Source organism: Argentina anserina, chromosome 4, assembly GCF_933775445.1.
Source record: "Argentina anserina chromosome 4, drPotAnse1.1, whole genome shotgun sequence".
NCBI classification, from domain to species: Eukaryota; Viridiplantae; Streptophyta; class Magnoliopsida; order Rosales; family Rosaceae; genus Argentina; species Argentina anserina.
Genome location: NC_065875.1, coordinates 19,076,149 through 19,091,677, shown reverse-complemented (window position 1 = coordinate 19,091,677; position 15,529 = coordinate 19,076,149). Strand labels below are relative to the sequence as shown.

General features: G+C 38.0%; 2 protein-coding genes across 2 annotated transcripts; both read left to right on the top strand.

Moving 5' to 3' along the window:
* Positions 1–1,801: 1,801 nt before the first annotated feature.
* On the top strand, positions 1,802–4,049 carry LOC126791123 (hsp70 nucleotide exchange factor FES1). Its single transcript, XM_050517528.1, has 6 exons — positions 1,802–2,274; positions 2,409–2,536; positions 2,633–2,791; positions 2,874–3,068; positions 3,231–3,437; positions 3,529–4,049. Exons 1-6 carry the CDS (start codon positions 1,806–1,808, stop codon positions 3,547–3,549), a joined length of 1,179 nt encoding a protein of 392 aa, XP_050373485.1. The 5' UTR covers positions 1,802–1,805; the 3' UTR covers positions 3,550–4,049.
* Positions 4,050–12,623: 8,574 nt separating this feature from the next.
* On the top strand, positions 12,624–15,505 carry LOC126790632 (DNA repair RAD52-like protein 2, chloroplastic). Its single transcript, XM_050516953.1, has 4 exons — positions 12,624–13,236; positions 13,328–13,365; positions 14,016–14,107; positions 15,153–15,505. The coding sequence occupies exons 1-4, from the start codon at positions 12,896–12,898 to the stop codon at positions 15,288–15,290; spliced, it is 609 nt and encodes a 202-aa protein (XP_050372910.1). The 5' UTR covers positions 12,624–12,895; the 3' UTR covers positions 15,291–15,505.
* The last annotated feature ends 24 nt before the right edge of the window (positions 15,506–15,529 follow it).

Sequence of the window (15,529 nt, the reverse complement as noted above, 5' to 3'; positions counted from 1 at the left end):
GGAGTACATGTATTGAATAATTTGCAGGATAATAGAAAACATAATGAAGATGAGATCCTTTAGTATACATACATATATCTACTCGATCAACTTTGTTTTTAACTCTTTATATTGAGACTCAAACTTATTTTTCTCTTGGTTGTTCAATCTCCTAAAAGAGATTAATGTTGATTTATCTATTCATGATCTGTATGAATACCCTATGAAGATTGATAAGCTCAACACTTAATTGAAATAGGTCAATCTTAAAAAACCCACACCCAAATTGACAAAGATCTAATTCATGATTGACGATTTCAACTTTTTCAAAATCAGACCCAAGTTAGAACAGAATGACTGAACCCATATATCACAAAACTAAATCCAATTACCTTTATGAATTGGCAAAGAAGAAGGAATGCAACACAACCAACAACTGGCAGTTCGTGTGGCCGGAAGAAAGAAATTTGTAACTTTGAGTTTGGTTTAGATTTGCTCGAAGAACTTCTCCATGGATTATGTATCAAGCTCTTCCTCCAATGGCTTCCATCTACACCAATTTTTGCGTCTGTGTTCAATTGTGTGGAGAGAACGGCGTAGGAAACAAAGTAGGGTATATGGCTCATATGTGTAATTCGTCCTAGAGAGTGAGGGCAATGGCTGATATTTAAAATTTTCATTTAACTACAGTTCTCCCGCTACAGTGCAGAAGCGGGTTGTAGCTTCCAAAAGGAGGGGGGACCTTACTTCTGCTTTTAAGGGGAAAATGTCGGGGCTTTTCTTAAAAGCTGAGTAAAGGTAGAGTTACCAAACATTTTTCTCTCAATTGCTTTTAAGCAGGATAGCTAAAAAGCCCCCCCCCAAATGCAATCATTATTTGTCCCCCTATTTACTCAACGACGTCGTTTCATCCTCCGTTTTTAATGACAATTTTTTTTGACAAAATAATTCGGGGTTGAGAGATGAAAATATCAGACTTTTATTTTCTTGGTTGGACTTTTTAGGTCTCGTTTGTAACAAAAAAAAAGATTTCTGTGTACATTTGAAAATCTATAATCTTGATCTAAAATGATTGAAAATTTGAAATGATTAATGCGTCTCTTCATAGGCTTCGTGTATGCGATTGTGTTTGATATATAAATTGCTCAAATGATGTTGTATCAATGTATTGTCGTAGTGGGAATTAAATGCATAAACTAAAAGTAGGCACATACCAATTAAATCACGATCCTAAATGAATTTTATCGACATGGAGAAAGAGATATGATTAGAAACTTCTGCTACAGCCACCTCTACCATAATCAAAGTAAAAGGCCACAGAGGCCGAGTGAGATAGTGAATGGTGCCAAACTTATATTCTAACTTCATGTTCTAACTTAAGAATGATCGAATGATCGAATCGGAATCATCCTGACCCTAAATGATTAATACAGAACACGTACTTATCTCCACAGCTTTGAAGTATGGAACTATTACGACTTTATATTAACTTAAACCACAAGTACGAATGAACTAAACCAACCGGCATCACAATTTGCGACGCAAAAATCAAAAAACTTGAATTAGGCCTCCGCAGCCCCTCCACCACAAACACGTCAATACCGACTCAACTGACCAAGGTTGAGTGAGGTTAACGTGTCGCATCCACAATTAATCAAATTAAGAAAATTAAAACCCGAAAGGAAGAATTGCCACGAGGTCAAGCTAATTAATATCACCGTCTGATCATTGATCAACGCTGCACATTCCAGGAGATGACGTACTACTATTTCCAGATTAAAATGGGGGAAAGAGAAGCAAAGGTCATCTGGAAGAAGACGAAGAAGATGGAGCTTCGGAGTTCATGGATGCTACTAGCTCTAACGGCGACGGCGATGATTGTTACGGCCGTCACGGCAGAGCACAACAAGTCGGGAGGTCTATACTGGTCAACGGCGGAGGAGGAGGCTCAGGCTCAGCTCCAGCCTAGGGTTGACGATTCCGCCGTGGGCGCCGACTTCGACGCCGACGGAGGCTTCTCGTCGCTCGATTCGATGCTGCAGTGGGCGCTGGGACACTCCGATCCCGATCAATTGAAAGAGGCGGCGAAAGAGGTGCAGGGGCTGAGCCATTCGGACCTGAACAAGAAGCGGCTGGAGATCAAGCAGCTGATGGAGGACCTCAAGACGCCGTCGGATGCTCAGCTGATGAAGGTGGCGATACTCGACCTGAAGAACTCGTCGCTGCCGCTCGAAGATCGCCACCGCGCCCTCGAGGAGCTGCTGGAGCTTGTGGAACCGATTGACAATGCCAACGGTGAGGTTTTTGATTTGTTAGGGTTTCATTTTTGAGCTTGCAATTTAGGGTTTAGGGTTTAGGTGTTGTATTTTGTGATTTTGTGAAGGAATTTTTGAGTTATTGACATGGTTAATTTTGTGGATTGTGGTTAGATTTGAACAAGCTTGGAGGATTTACTGTGGTGACAGTAGAGCTGGATCATTCGGATTCCGAGACGAGGAAAATGGCGGCGTGGATTATTGGGAAGGCTAGTCAGAACAATCCACTAGTTCAAAAGCAGGTATGGCACGAATTCACGAAAGCACATATGGAGGTTAATGAACTAGTGGGAGTTATATGCTTGAGAATGTTATGATTAAATTTGGAGTCATCTTAGGTTTTGGAACTCGGGGCGCTGACTAAGCTAATGGATATGGTAAAATCGAGCTTTGTGGAAGAGGCCATTAAGGCAATGTATGCTGTTTCGGCCTTGCTGAGGAATAATATAGATGGCCAGGAAATGTTCTATCTGGAAGATGGGGATAAATTGCTTCAGGTAACGTTTTAAATTGAGTAAACAGAGCATTTGAAGTAGACGTTGCTGATTTTAGTGTAACTGAACTGGCAACTATTTGTAGGATATTGTGAGTGATTCGAGCATTGGTAACAGACTGCGCATAAGAGCGGTGGTTCTTCTGGGAGATCTTGCAGAGTTTCAGATTTTAGAAAATGCGGGTACAAATAAGTATCAGCTTCCCTTTTTTAGTAATCACACTCTCTTGAAGTCTCTGGTTGATATCACATCTGCTGCTGACCTTCAGCTACAGGAAAAGGTGAATCTTTAGCTCTAGCGGAATGCTTGAATAATTTTCTCAATATATCTTGTTTATGAGATGGCTCCAGTATTCTTTAGTGTGTTAGGAAGTATGAAGTAGATAGCTTCATGTTCTTAGTAGGTCTAATATCTTTTTGTCTTTGTTTGCAATGGTATGTAGGCCCTAACAACGATTAAGAATCTTCTGCGACTCAAGACAACCAAAGCTCTGGTGTTTAAGGACTTTTGTGGGTTGGATGCTGCATTGGAGAGAATGAGGCTGCGGCTGCAGAATTTATTGGTAGAGGAATATCACAGAGATTATGCGATGGATGTAGAAAGCCTCCGCAGTGAAGTGCAGCTAATTTTCCAAAGAAAGCTGGAAAAGGTAGTAATTGGACTCGAGTGTTAACCGTTTACTAATTCTGATTTGTTTGTTAGCATTGTGGTGTATAATATTGCATTCAACAAAATTACAGGAGACAGGGATGACTGCATGATGTGAACTCGATGAAAAGCACCATATAACACAATTACAAAGATGTACTACTGCTCAATCACAGCCATTTCTCAGCGACACTAAGCTGGACAGTGATAGTTAATGAAGATTTAAAAGCATCGAGCGTGTTGGAAAAAATGAGAATGCTCTGCATTACACATTTACGCAGATCTGGTTTTGCTCGACTTAGACGCATCTTTGTGCTCTTGTAATTAGGTTATGCTCGTCCATGGATCTGTAAACATCTTGATATGATCGTCCTTGTGGGTAAGGTTACCATTTGCTTGTAGTCATTGTCTGATCCATCAAATTTTCACCCATCAAATTCACAGGCTACATGCTCCGGTACATGAATGCTAATTCACTAGCTCAGCCTTGATTTATGGGTTTGCTGAATGGTTAGATTTGTGTTTAGATACTTCCTAGTTATTGAAATCAAACCTATTATGAAGTAGGTGGCGAGTTCTTAGTGACTGAGTCACTGAGACTTGTTTAATTGGAGATTTAGGCCAACAACCATGTTTATATTATATTTTTACCTCAAGAAGTTCAAGTATTCATAGCGTTCGGCATGGAACTTGCGAGAAAAAACATGATTTTTGAGGACACAAGTACAACTCTGAAGTGCAAATGCCTTGCTCTAACTACTGATGGTTGTTTTTCCATGTATTGATCAATGAGTGAATTCATCACTACAACATGAACTAAACTGTGTTAGACGTTGGTCATCCGTAAGCAGCAACACATGAATTAGTCATTCATAAGTCAGATTGCATGATCTTTTATATATGGTATCCGATATTTTATTATTGCTACATTAATAATTGAGAATACACAACAAGTCAATAGTTCATATAAATGTAATTGTGTTCTATTTAAACGGTTGAAATTCATGTCCTACCGGATAGTAACAGAGCTTGACACATAATACTTTAATATTACTATATTAACGGTTGACAATACACAAGCAAGTCAGTCCATAATTAACATGCACTAATCATTCAGTCAAATTTAATCATTTTCTATTTATAATGGTTGAAATTACTGCACAATCAATAATAACAATTTTTTTTTGGAAAAGGACTAGAACGGCAGTCTTCACACCAATGTTATTAATGAAATCGCATAATATAAGGGGGATATCAAACCTGAACCTCATATTGTAGAAACATCCTAAAATAAGATCAGGAGACACAATACAATCTATGTATTCTAACACGCACAATTTAACAAATAGTGCAACATTGGCAACTTCATTTGCTTTACAATTTTTGCGACATACCAGAAAGAAAATGCTCATACTGAGCCATAAATTCGATGTCTATAAGCTTTTCCACTATGCTGCCACTAGAAATTTCCAGTGACATTAAGTTACATCCTGCCACTAGGAGGCTGCGACCATTTGACAAAGCAAGGAACTCACTGCCTCATTAGAGCAAACATAGCACACATGGTGCAACTACCGGGACATAGCCCACTGCTTATTATGAAGAACAAACAACTAACATCTACCAACATAAAGTAAATTAAAACAGTAAATATAAAAGCACTAAATGGGCTAGTTTTCTTACCCCATGCCCGACCCAATAAGATGGCCCAAGCCCAATTAAAAGCCCATGAGAAGGGAGACACCACTGCCAGCCGAGCCCGAACGATCTTTGCCCCGCACCGCCGCACTAGCCAAGCCACCAAGATCGCGCGCGATCCGATCCAAGCCTAAGAGAATAAGATCTGCAACCAAATCAAACCTCGTCCCATGGCAGATAGGTCGGAAACCACACAGATCCATGACCAAAGCCTCCACCGACCGGAGAAAACCCCAATCCGAGATCGCTTAGCCATCGATCTATCGTCCTCCAAGCCACGAAGGAAGCGACGTGAACCTCGGAAGCCACAGTGGTCTCCCCCTCTCCTCTCCTCACATACCACTATCACTTTTGAGACTCTTCCACGCCACGAAAGAGCCCGACGTCCAGCCTCACACGGAGGCAACTAGGCCCGTCCGAAAATGGCGAGAGAGCTCGCCACCAAACAGGAGAAGACACGGAATCTGGGTTTTCCGCTGAAGGGAGAGCTTTTTTTTGTCTATTTGTCTTACATTACTATGATTTTCAATCAATAATAGCATAGCTACACATAATATACTAATACTCCACACTTGAGAATATACAGTAAGTCGGTAAATTCACATGAATTAGTCATCCTTGAGTTGGATTCAGTTGTATTCTATTTATAACAGTTGAGACTCCTACACTACCAAAAAATAACATAACATAATACTATCACTACAATTAACGATTGTGAATACACAACAAGTCAGTAATTCACATGAACAAGTTGTCCGTAAGTCATATATTTAATTGTATTCACTTATAACGGTTGAGCCTTCTACATTACCATATAGAAACAGAGTCTGGCACATTAAGGACGACACATTAATATTAACATATTAACAATTGAGAATAAAAAGCAAGCAAATCAGTAATACATTCACATGAAATAGTCCGATTTAATTGTTTACATTTATAATGGTTGAAATTCGTATACTACCAAATAATAACGAAACTAGACACATAATTTTTAATACTATTACATTAACTATTGATCATACGCAACAAGTTTGTAATTCACGTGAACATGTCATTCGTGAGTCAGATTTAATTGTATTCTATTTATAAGTTATAACAGTTGAGCTATTACACTATGAAATAATAACATAACATAACATAATATTTTATTATCACTATATTAACGATTGAGAATACACATCAAGTGATTTATTCACGTGAACAAATCATTCCTGAGCTATATTTAATTGTGTTTTGATTATAATTATTTTAAACTACTACATTACCAAATGATAAACGGAGCCACCACCAGACACATAATATTTTTACAGTTTTACATTAAACGGTTGAGAGTATGCAGCAAGTGAGTTGGTAAATATCACATGAACTAGTGTTTTGTGAGTCATATTTAATTATATTTAATTTATGACGGTTGAGACTACTGCATTATTGAACAATAACATAGCGTACGTAATATTTTTATTATCACTATATTAATTATTGAGAATACAGAATAAGTAAGTTAGTAATTCAAATGAAGAGTCATTTTGTGAGTATGTATTCCTTTTTATAACGGTTGAGAATGCATAATCAAATAGTAACGGAACCGGAAACATTAGTATCACTACATTAATGGTTGAGGATACACAATAACCAAGCCAATAATAATTCACATGGACTAGTCATTGAGTCATATTTAATTATTATTTTTATTTATAACGGTTGTGGTTACTATACTGTAAAAACCCGAATATTTGTTTCTATTTCTTATAATTCCTTGGAGAGTAATGAAATGATAAAGTGGTTATAATTTTGCTCTACGCCATTTAATTAGCCTTTGTTCAAAATAGAAATTGGTTTCGAGAACCAATAAGTCGTGAATTGATTAAATTCAATCGACTCAAGAGTTGACTTTTAATCTGTCACTCTTTTCAGAAAACTTCCTTCACGAAAGTTGTAAAGTTCGTCAATACGAGTTCGTAGACATGAGACACATATTTTTCGGAACTCATATGAGAAAATTTGTATAATTTGAAATTAGTTCTAATTTTAGGAAACTATAAAAGGAGAGGAGAGAGAAATGGAAACCATACACTTAGATATTTCAATTTCATTTTCATCCCAAGCTCACCTCTCTCTCTCTCTCTCTCTCTCTCTCTCTCTCTCTCTCTCTCTCTCTCTCAGATTTCACTTTCAGCCGCCTTAGCAGCTACCACTGGACTCGTAAGCATCTCACGGTGGAGCTGCTGCGATCTGGAGAGGGACACCTCATGTCGTTTCTTGGGAAAGCCGCGCCAAGCCTTGGAAGCTTCAGCAGTGTGCACCACCGCCTGGGTCTCGGTCTCTGGCAAGTCTAAGGCTGGGGTTCTCATTGTTTCTGCCCTTGCGGTTCTTGGAGTAGATCTTCACCAACTGGGAGGTTGGATTGGGCTGAAACCCCAAATTTTCCCATCACTGCTACAGTGACCGTAGGTAAAGAAGCTGGTTTCTTCACTTGATTTTCGAATTTGGAGTGAGGAGTTCTTGCCTTTAACTTGTTTAGCTGGTGAGATTTTTTAGGAGAAGTGAGTTTTAGTTTTGTGATTAAAGGGGTGGTTTGGAAGTAGTGGCAGTGAGCATTTGGTTGCTGTTTTTGGAGGGATTTGGTAGTCAAGTGTGAGGTCTTGGCATTTGTGGGTGAGTTCTTATTGTTGAGTTTGTAGAAAGTTTACAACTTGTTAGTGACCGTATGTGGAATTGGAGTTTGGAGTGGGTTAGTGTGTTTGAAGAGGATTGAAGGATTAGGGATTTGAAGTGGTGATTTGGGTGGAAGTGGTTAGACCACTGTTTTGCTATTTTGTTAGTTATTTTTGGTGAAGTGAAGGGAGTGGAGTAATGTACGAGAGGCAGGCAGTTTGTGCCATTGTTTTGGTGGGGATTTTCATTAGAGTTTTGAGTTCTAACTCTTAGTTCTAGTAAATGGTTGTTGGTTAGTAGCTTGAGTTTGTGGTAAAGTGAGTGGAAAGTTGTTTGTTGTAGTAACCCTGTGATTATTTGGAATTTAATTGTGTTGATAAGATTGGTGAGTGTAAGTGAGAGAGTTTGGCTTGTCAAAGTCTATTTGAGCTGTTTTATTTTATGGTGGACTTTTTTTTACTAAGTAAAGTCTTGTCACTTAGGTGTCGGTTGAAGCAAGTGAGTGAGCTCATTTAAAATTAGCAAGCATTTAAGCGGCTTCAAGGTGAGTAAACCTCACATTTTGGCTAGTTACCCTTGGCAGTACTATACATATTGCATTTTAATAGTTGCCTCTGTTCATCTTGAGAATGTGATTATATTGGTGATATATTATATGCACATCTAAGGTAAAAATGATTATATAGTATCATTGCATATATTACGGTTACATTATATTTGTGATAATTTATAATGTGATGATTATTTAATGTTTGAGATATTGTGTATATTTCGTTGGTTTATATTGTGAATGTGAAGGATGAGACCGAGAGACAATAAAATATACCTCTCGGTAAATTGGAGGTTTATGGAAGATAATTGTATAGTTGAAGTGTTGTGTGTTTAGTTTGACCGGAAGGGAAGAAAATGTACATTCTAGTATTATTGATAATGTTGTTATAATGTTGTTTGGCCGGAAGGGAATAAAATGTACCTTCCGACAATATTAATATGTTTGTGTGATGTTGCCTAAGTGGCGGGTGTGCGTAATTTGCCTTAAGAGGCAGCCTTTTGGCAAATGAAAGTGAGTGCTTGTTTTGCGATAGTGCGGCCTAAGGGGTGAAAATGAAATGGTTTGTGGGTGTTTGACATGTTATGAGAGTGTGTAGTGTTAGTGTTGATGTTGAGCCCGTTAGTGTGGTCCTTGATCCACCAACCACAAAATCATTCTAAAATATATTTGTTTTGAAAATATATGGACTTGATCGACTACGGTCCATGGGTAAGTAAGACAAGATTTTATTGTATTGTTTTTAAAAGGGTTAATGGTTAAGGACTATGTTAAATATTTGTGATGTATGATTCTTATTCTTAGAGTTATATGTTTGTTATGTGATTCCTAAACTACACTATTCCCCAGAAATCACTAATTATTCTTGTGTGCAGTGTAATCTCTTGAACTAAACTTATTGTAGAGATTACACTTTTTTTATCCTTTTCTTGTGACGTGAATTCCTGAACTACGGTTTCATGCATGATTCACTATTTGTTTTCTTGTATGTTCTTTTTAGTGTGAGTGAGTGTTGTGGGTTATGTAGTGGTGTTGTGACAGTGGCGTGGTGGCGTGTGATGTTGCGTGGTGTTGTGTAGTTTGTTGTTGTGCCAAAAGGGAGGCCTTGTGGTAATAGACAATGTCTACTTTTCATGGGGGTCTGAGCTGAATAACTCATGATTAGTTTTCTAGTGTCTGTGTTTACTATTCGTGGGGCCTGAGTTGAACAACTCACAAATAGTTATGTGTGAGGAATATCATTCATGGGGGCTTGAGCTGAATAACTCATGAATGACTTAGTGATTGTTGAGTATCATCTAGGATGATGCTAGCGGTGTTGAGTGGTGTTTGTATCTTTATGTTAGAATTGTTATTTGTTTACTTATATGTTGTACTTTATTGTATGTTTAAGTGATTTTTGAACTATGCTATTACGCAGGAATCACTAATATTCTTCTATGTTTTTCTTCTTGTTATACGTGAATTCCTGAACTATGCTTTCCTGTAGGATTCACTAATTGTTTTCTTGTTTAGTGGTGTGTGTTAGACCATGATTTGGAGGTGGAGAGAGTGTTGTAGAATGTGTGGTTATTGTGGTGTTATCGATGTTTTATTGTAGAGTAGTCTTTATCAGTTTACTCATACCAGCTGCGAAGCTCACTGAGTTTGTGTTTGTAATCCCAGTGTACCAATTAATGGTGCATGGGGTAATATTGCAGGTAATACATTGTTGCAGTTAGAGAGTCGAGCAGCTGTCAGCAGAGAACTGTTTCGTTTTCAGTTCTTTAGTTTTGGTGAGGCTCGAGTGAATCATACAACTGTAATTATATACTTCAATGTAAACAGTGTGTTTGGATTCAAGTTGTAACTGAGTTGTTATTTAAATCATAATCGATATTCAACAGCTGTATTGTAATTTCAATTACATTGAGATTATTGCAAAGTGTTAGCATTCTAAATTTTGAAATTTTACTGTTCAGAACTTAGGGTCGCTACATATACTACCAAATAGTCACAAAACCAAACATGTAATATTACTACTACATAAATGGTTGAGAATACGTTGTAAGTTTATTCATGAATCATAAAACGTCAACTCATTTGTATTTTAGTAGCTAGAACTAAAATAGCACATCTGAAGGTCGACAAAAAGAGGTACTTCTTCTGACTCAAATAAATTAACTATCTTTAATAAAACTAGCCAACAACTAGTTATTCCTAGGTAAAACTAGCCAACAAAGCCCAGATTCACCCACATTTTCATGGTCATGAAGCACAAAATTAACAACATACAAATGATGCATAAGACCTGAATAAATTTTAACAATCACACCATTGTATGACTACGACGCGATTCAAATTATGTCTGGTCGGCAGAGGGACCGCACTCATACTCTGCCGATTTCGCAAACGAGTTGACATCCTGCAGCCCAATTTCTCCACTCCAAAGCAGAAAACCAAGCCCAAACATATTTATCTTGGGCCTTCCCATCTTCGTCCTAGGATGCCCCATCATTGGAAAATGCTAGCTTGTCTAAGGCCCATAATGGAACCCATCTAGCCAAATCCAAAATTAGGGCAATGTCGCCGGTCGCCATCCCTCCTTATATAGTGCTAGTTTGAACCATGTTTGGTGAGACAGTACTGCATAAGGGAGGACTTCACCACAACCAACAACCAATTATCTTCACATAATCACAAAACATCAACATTCAATCCAAAATGATGATTGATATAACCCCAGAACCCATATTGACCAAATCCAGTATATTTTCATCAATCCAACTAAATTTTGCACTACCAAAAAGTTTTATTAGACTTGAAAAAGCAGTACCACAAAGATTACAGAAGAAAATAGAAGAAAACCTTATAACCCAAAACCTCAAATCACAAAACCCCCAAAACCCAATTGATCCAAAAATCTGTAGGAGATGTTGAGTGAAATCTTCATCTATCCCAATTTGTTGCTGAAGAGTTCTTCTCCAAACATCAACATTCTCCAACCAAGAGCAGGAACAATGATATTAATTTTTCAAAAATCCAGATTGTAACAGAGAATAAGCGGAGAAGCAAAGAAGAAAATAGGTGCTAAGAACCTTGAGAGAGAAAGGAATAAATCTGATGAATTGATAAAGAGGAAGAAGATTGACTTTTGTTTATTCAGAGATTGGTAGCTCTCATCTTCTTAGTTAAGGTACAACTTTTGCTCTACCCAGGCTTAGGCGAGTTAACGAGGTTAAATTGATGTCCGGGTATTAGGTAGTGTCATTTAAGCTAGTGCTGGGTTGGAACAAACACTAGTCAAAATCCTTTTGGGTTCTTAATTAAGGTAGTGTGGGTTAATCTCGCGAATCAAACGTGCACATAATATTTTAATATTAATAAATTAACGGTTAATAATGCACATCAAGTTAGTCGGTAATTCACATGTACTAGTCATTCATGAGTTAGATTTAACTGTATTATATTTATAACGGTTGAGACTACTGCACTACCAAACAATAAAAGAGTATAAAATTTGATTTTCTTATGAATTACGAATACATAGCAAGTAAGTCCATAATTCACATGAACGAGTACGTCATTCGTGAGTAATATTTAATTATATTTTATTTATAACGGTTGAGACTACTGCACATCTGCATTACCTAATAGCAACGAAGCTGAACACATAATATTTTAATATTACTACATTAACAGTTGAAAATACACAACAAATAAGTTGGTACTTCACATGAGTTAGTCATTTATGAGTGAGATTCAATTGTATTCTATTTACTACGGTTGAGATTACTACACTACTAGATATTAATAGAGCATAATATTTTATCATCAGTTGAGTAACGATTGCGGTGCATAATTCTCATGAACCCGTCATTTGTGAGTCAGATTTAACTAGGATGAATTTGAAACGATTGAGATTATTGCATTACTAAATAGTAACATAGTCCGACACATAATATTTTATTAATACTACATTAAACGCTTGGATACACACGAGCTAAGCCTGTCACTCACATGAACTAGTCGCCCCACTCGTTCGTAAGTCAGATTTAATGGGGAGTTCTGATTACGTTTTGCTTTCCATTTTTCATCTAATTTTCTTGCTCTTTCAATTTGAGAATTTGGAAAATCATAAACGTCCCTCTTAAATTCTTGGACAATTGGAAATAAATACAATTATCGGGTGAGAAAATGTGCACCGGTTAACCGTGGTTGGTGGTGCGCAAAGGACATGGTGGGTTGGTATGACTGGCTCCCAGAAGAGGACATCAGACAGAATAATTAGGAGGAGGTAGGTGAGTGAGTGATCTCACACACATTCGGATCATCTCCCATCCGGGTCGGGTCTCTGACGACAACAACTACTCCGGTCAGTACGACCTAGTAGTATAATACTCAAACTTACTCCTTTAACCAAACCCAAAACCCCATAAAAGCTCTCAGCTTTGCTCACACGTCTCTCCCCATTTTCGTCATCCATCAATTTCTTCATCTACCCAAAACGACCCTGTTGGTCTCCGCCTGAGTTTTTCATCGGAAAACTCGCCAAAGGCGGAAGCTTTGACCCAATGGCTCTTCAGAGTGTGACCAGCATCAGTACCCTGTTGTCAAAATCGGATCTTTTTGCCGGTGACCGGAGGATCGAGGTCGGAAAAGTAGCCGGATGTGGGATTTGGAGGAGGAAGCGAGGTGGGTTTGTTGTGTGTAGGAGCAGCGATGGTGGGATGAAGCAGGGAGGTGGTGGAGGGGTGCCCAACTCGAATTATGTGGTGCCCTTAAACAAGTCGTTTACGAACTCGTCGTGTATCACTAGGCCTCTGGTTGAGATTTTCAGGGACCTGAATAAGAGGATTCCTGATAACATTATCAGTACTATACCTCCTGGAAATCAGTCCACTTCTATTCCTTGGTGAGCTTCTTTTTCTGTTTTAGAGGTTTGGTTTTCGGGTTTGTTAGTTACGATTTTCGGTTGATGTTGTGTGGATTATGGGGTTTTGTAGGTACCATGCTAATCGGATGCTGAGTTTCTACGCTCCTGGTGTGTAACTTCTCATTTTGATTCGGTTGCTGTTTTGGAAATTTCATAAGCACATGATCATGAACTTGTTTGATTGCTGTTGTTAGATTTTGTAGTTTAAAATGGCATCATAGACAAAGCTTTTTTCATTAACATGTGCATCAATAGCTGTTTTTAGATGTCTGCAATCTGGTCTTTGTAAGTTTTGATTGTACTTGTTTCATGTTTCTGCAACTAGACAATGCTGGTTGCAGGTTTTGCATGTTTTGGCTTAGTTTTATTTTGCTTGATCTGTAATTCTGATCTGTTGTTACCTTGAGGATGATATGATTTGACTTTTGTATGATTACTCTGTGTATGGTGTCATCTTAGCATCCACATGTTTGCTTTCCTTTCAAAATACACATGTTAAATGTCTGCAACCACCAACCAGTTACACTCACATGTATGTCCCAATGCCTGGTCCCTCTAGGTGAGCCATTGTGTAGTTATTGTACTCATTTAGAAATCAGAACTCGTTTTCAATTTGCAAAATCCTGAAAGGGCATTATGACTTGACCAACCCTGTAAATTTCCTAGTAGGCAGTAATGTTTTGTTTCAGAACTGCCATTTATTTATATCACTCTTGGATATTTCCACATCCTCTACTTCTTAACACTCTTCTTGGCAGGATGGTGTGGAGAAATTCGTGATGTAATATTTTCTGACAATGGAAGTGTGACTGTGGTTTACCGTGTCACTGTACGAGGATCTGATGGAGAGGTGTGGCTACTATCCTTTAGTGTACTTTCTTTCTAAATCACAGCATGTCATGAGTTCAAGTAATAATAGCTTTTCAATAGATGCCATACCTCTAACTGTAGGATCCTTCTTTCCTCTCATGTTCTAGCTTACATTTCTTTTGAAATATTAAATATCCTAACTGGAGATTAAGAGATATTTTATTTGCTGTCATTAGTTAGTTCTCTCTGCCAGTCACTGTATGGTCAAGGACTCAGGGTCCATCGCTATCAGTCTCATTTAAGTAAAAAGCTCACTGTGATTAGTTAGACTGAAATATGCTGGCCAATTAAACAATTGGGCATCTGGTGTGACATATTGTGTAGTTATTGTACTCACATGAGATTTTAGTTTTGGCCTTCAACTAAAATTGTAGGTTGAGCAAAGGTGGTGTGTTAGAACTGTCAATACAAGGGGCCTTGGTCTGGAAAAATACATAAGAAAAAATTTTTGAAGTAAAAGGAAACCAAATTCACTTTGGAGCTTAAGCTGGTCACATTTATATAGTTGGGACTTGGGATGATGTGCTCGTCTATGTCTATATGCCCTGTCAAGTTGGGAACAGTGTTCTGTTGGTTCTCTAGTACTATGAATGTTTTAATGTTATGAACTATCTGCTTAAGATTTGATATTTCTTATACTATACAAGTTGGAAAGAAAATCTGGTGGTAGTGAGGATTGAAGATCTTTGAACTTTAACATGCCGCCTAAGTAGCCAACTAACTAAATGGTCACATTGTATGTTGGAAGGGGCACAAGCCTTTTACAGCAGACAACAAACTAATGTTAACCAAATGAAACTAAATATTTGAGGTAGAAGCATCTCTTTATATCCTGTATAAGAATGATGGTAAAGAGGGAACTGAGTAATTACATCTTTGATACTCTGTTCTTGATAATAGTGGTACTGACAATGTTACATGTGCTTTCACAGCAATGCAATCTTGTCATAATCATGATCCACAAACTCTTAGTGTCTCCTATGATAGTCAGGTTCTAACTCTTGTATGTTCATTATACTATACAGGCACACCGTGAGTCAACTGGAACAGTAACACCCAGCGACGGCAACATTGTTGATCCAGTTGCTGCAGCAGAGGAAATAGCTTTCTGCAGGGCATGTGCCCGATTTGGCCTCGGCCTGTATCTGTATCATGAGGATTAGAGATACCAGACAGGAGACCGGACCTTGACCTACTCAATGTGTCAACTTTTTTGCTAATTCATTAAGTCGGATAGATTGTGCTTTTTCTGCCCATTGATGTATATATCTGGCAAATCAGTTGTCATATGGTTTCACATTTATGTGGTTCGGATTGTGGCAAACAAAATAAGTGATAGTGGTGATAATATAAATGAAAAGACAGCATGTTCATGCCTTGTGCTATGCAATATAGATTTTAC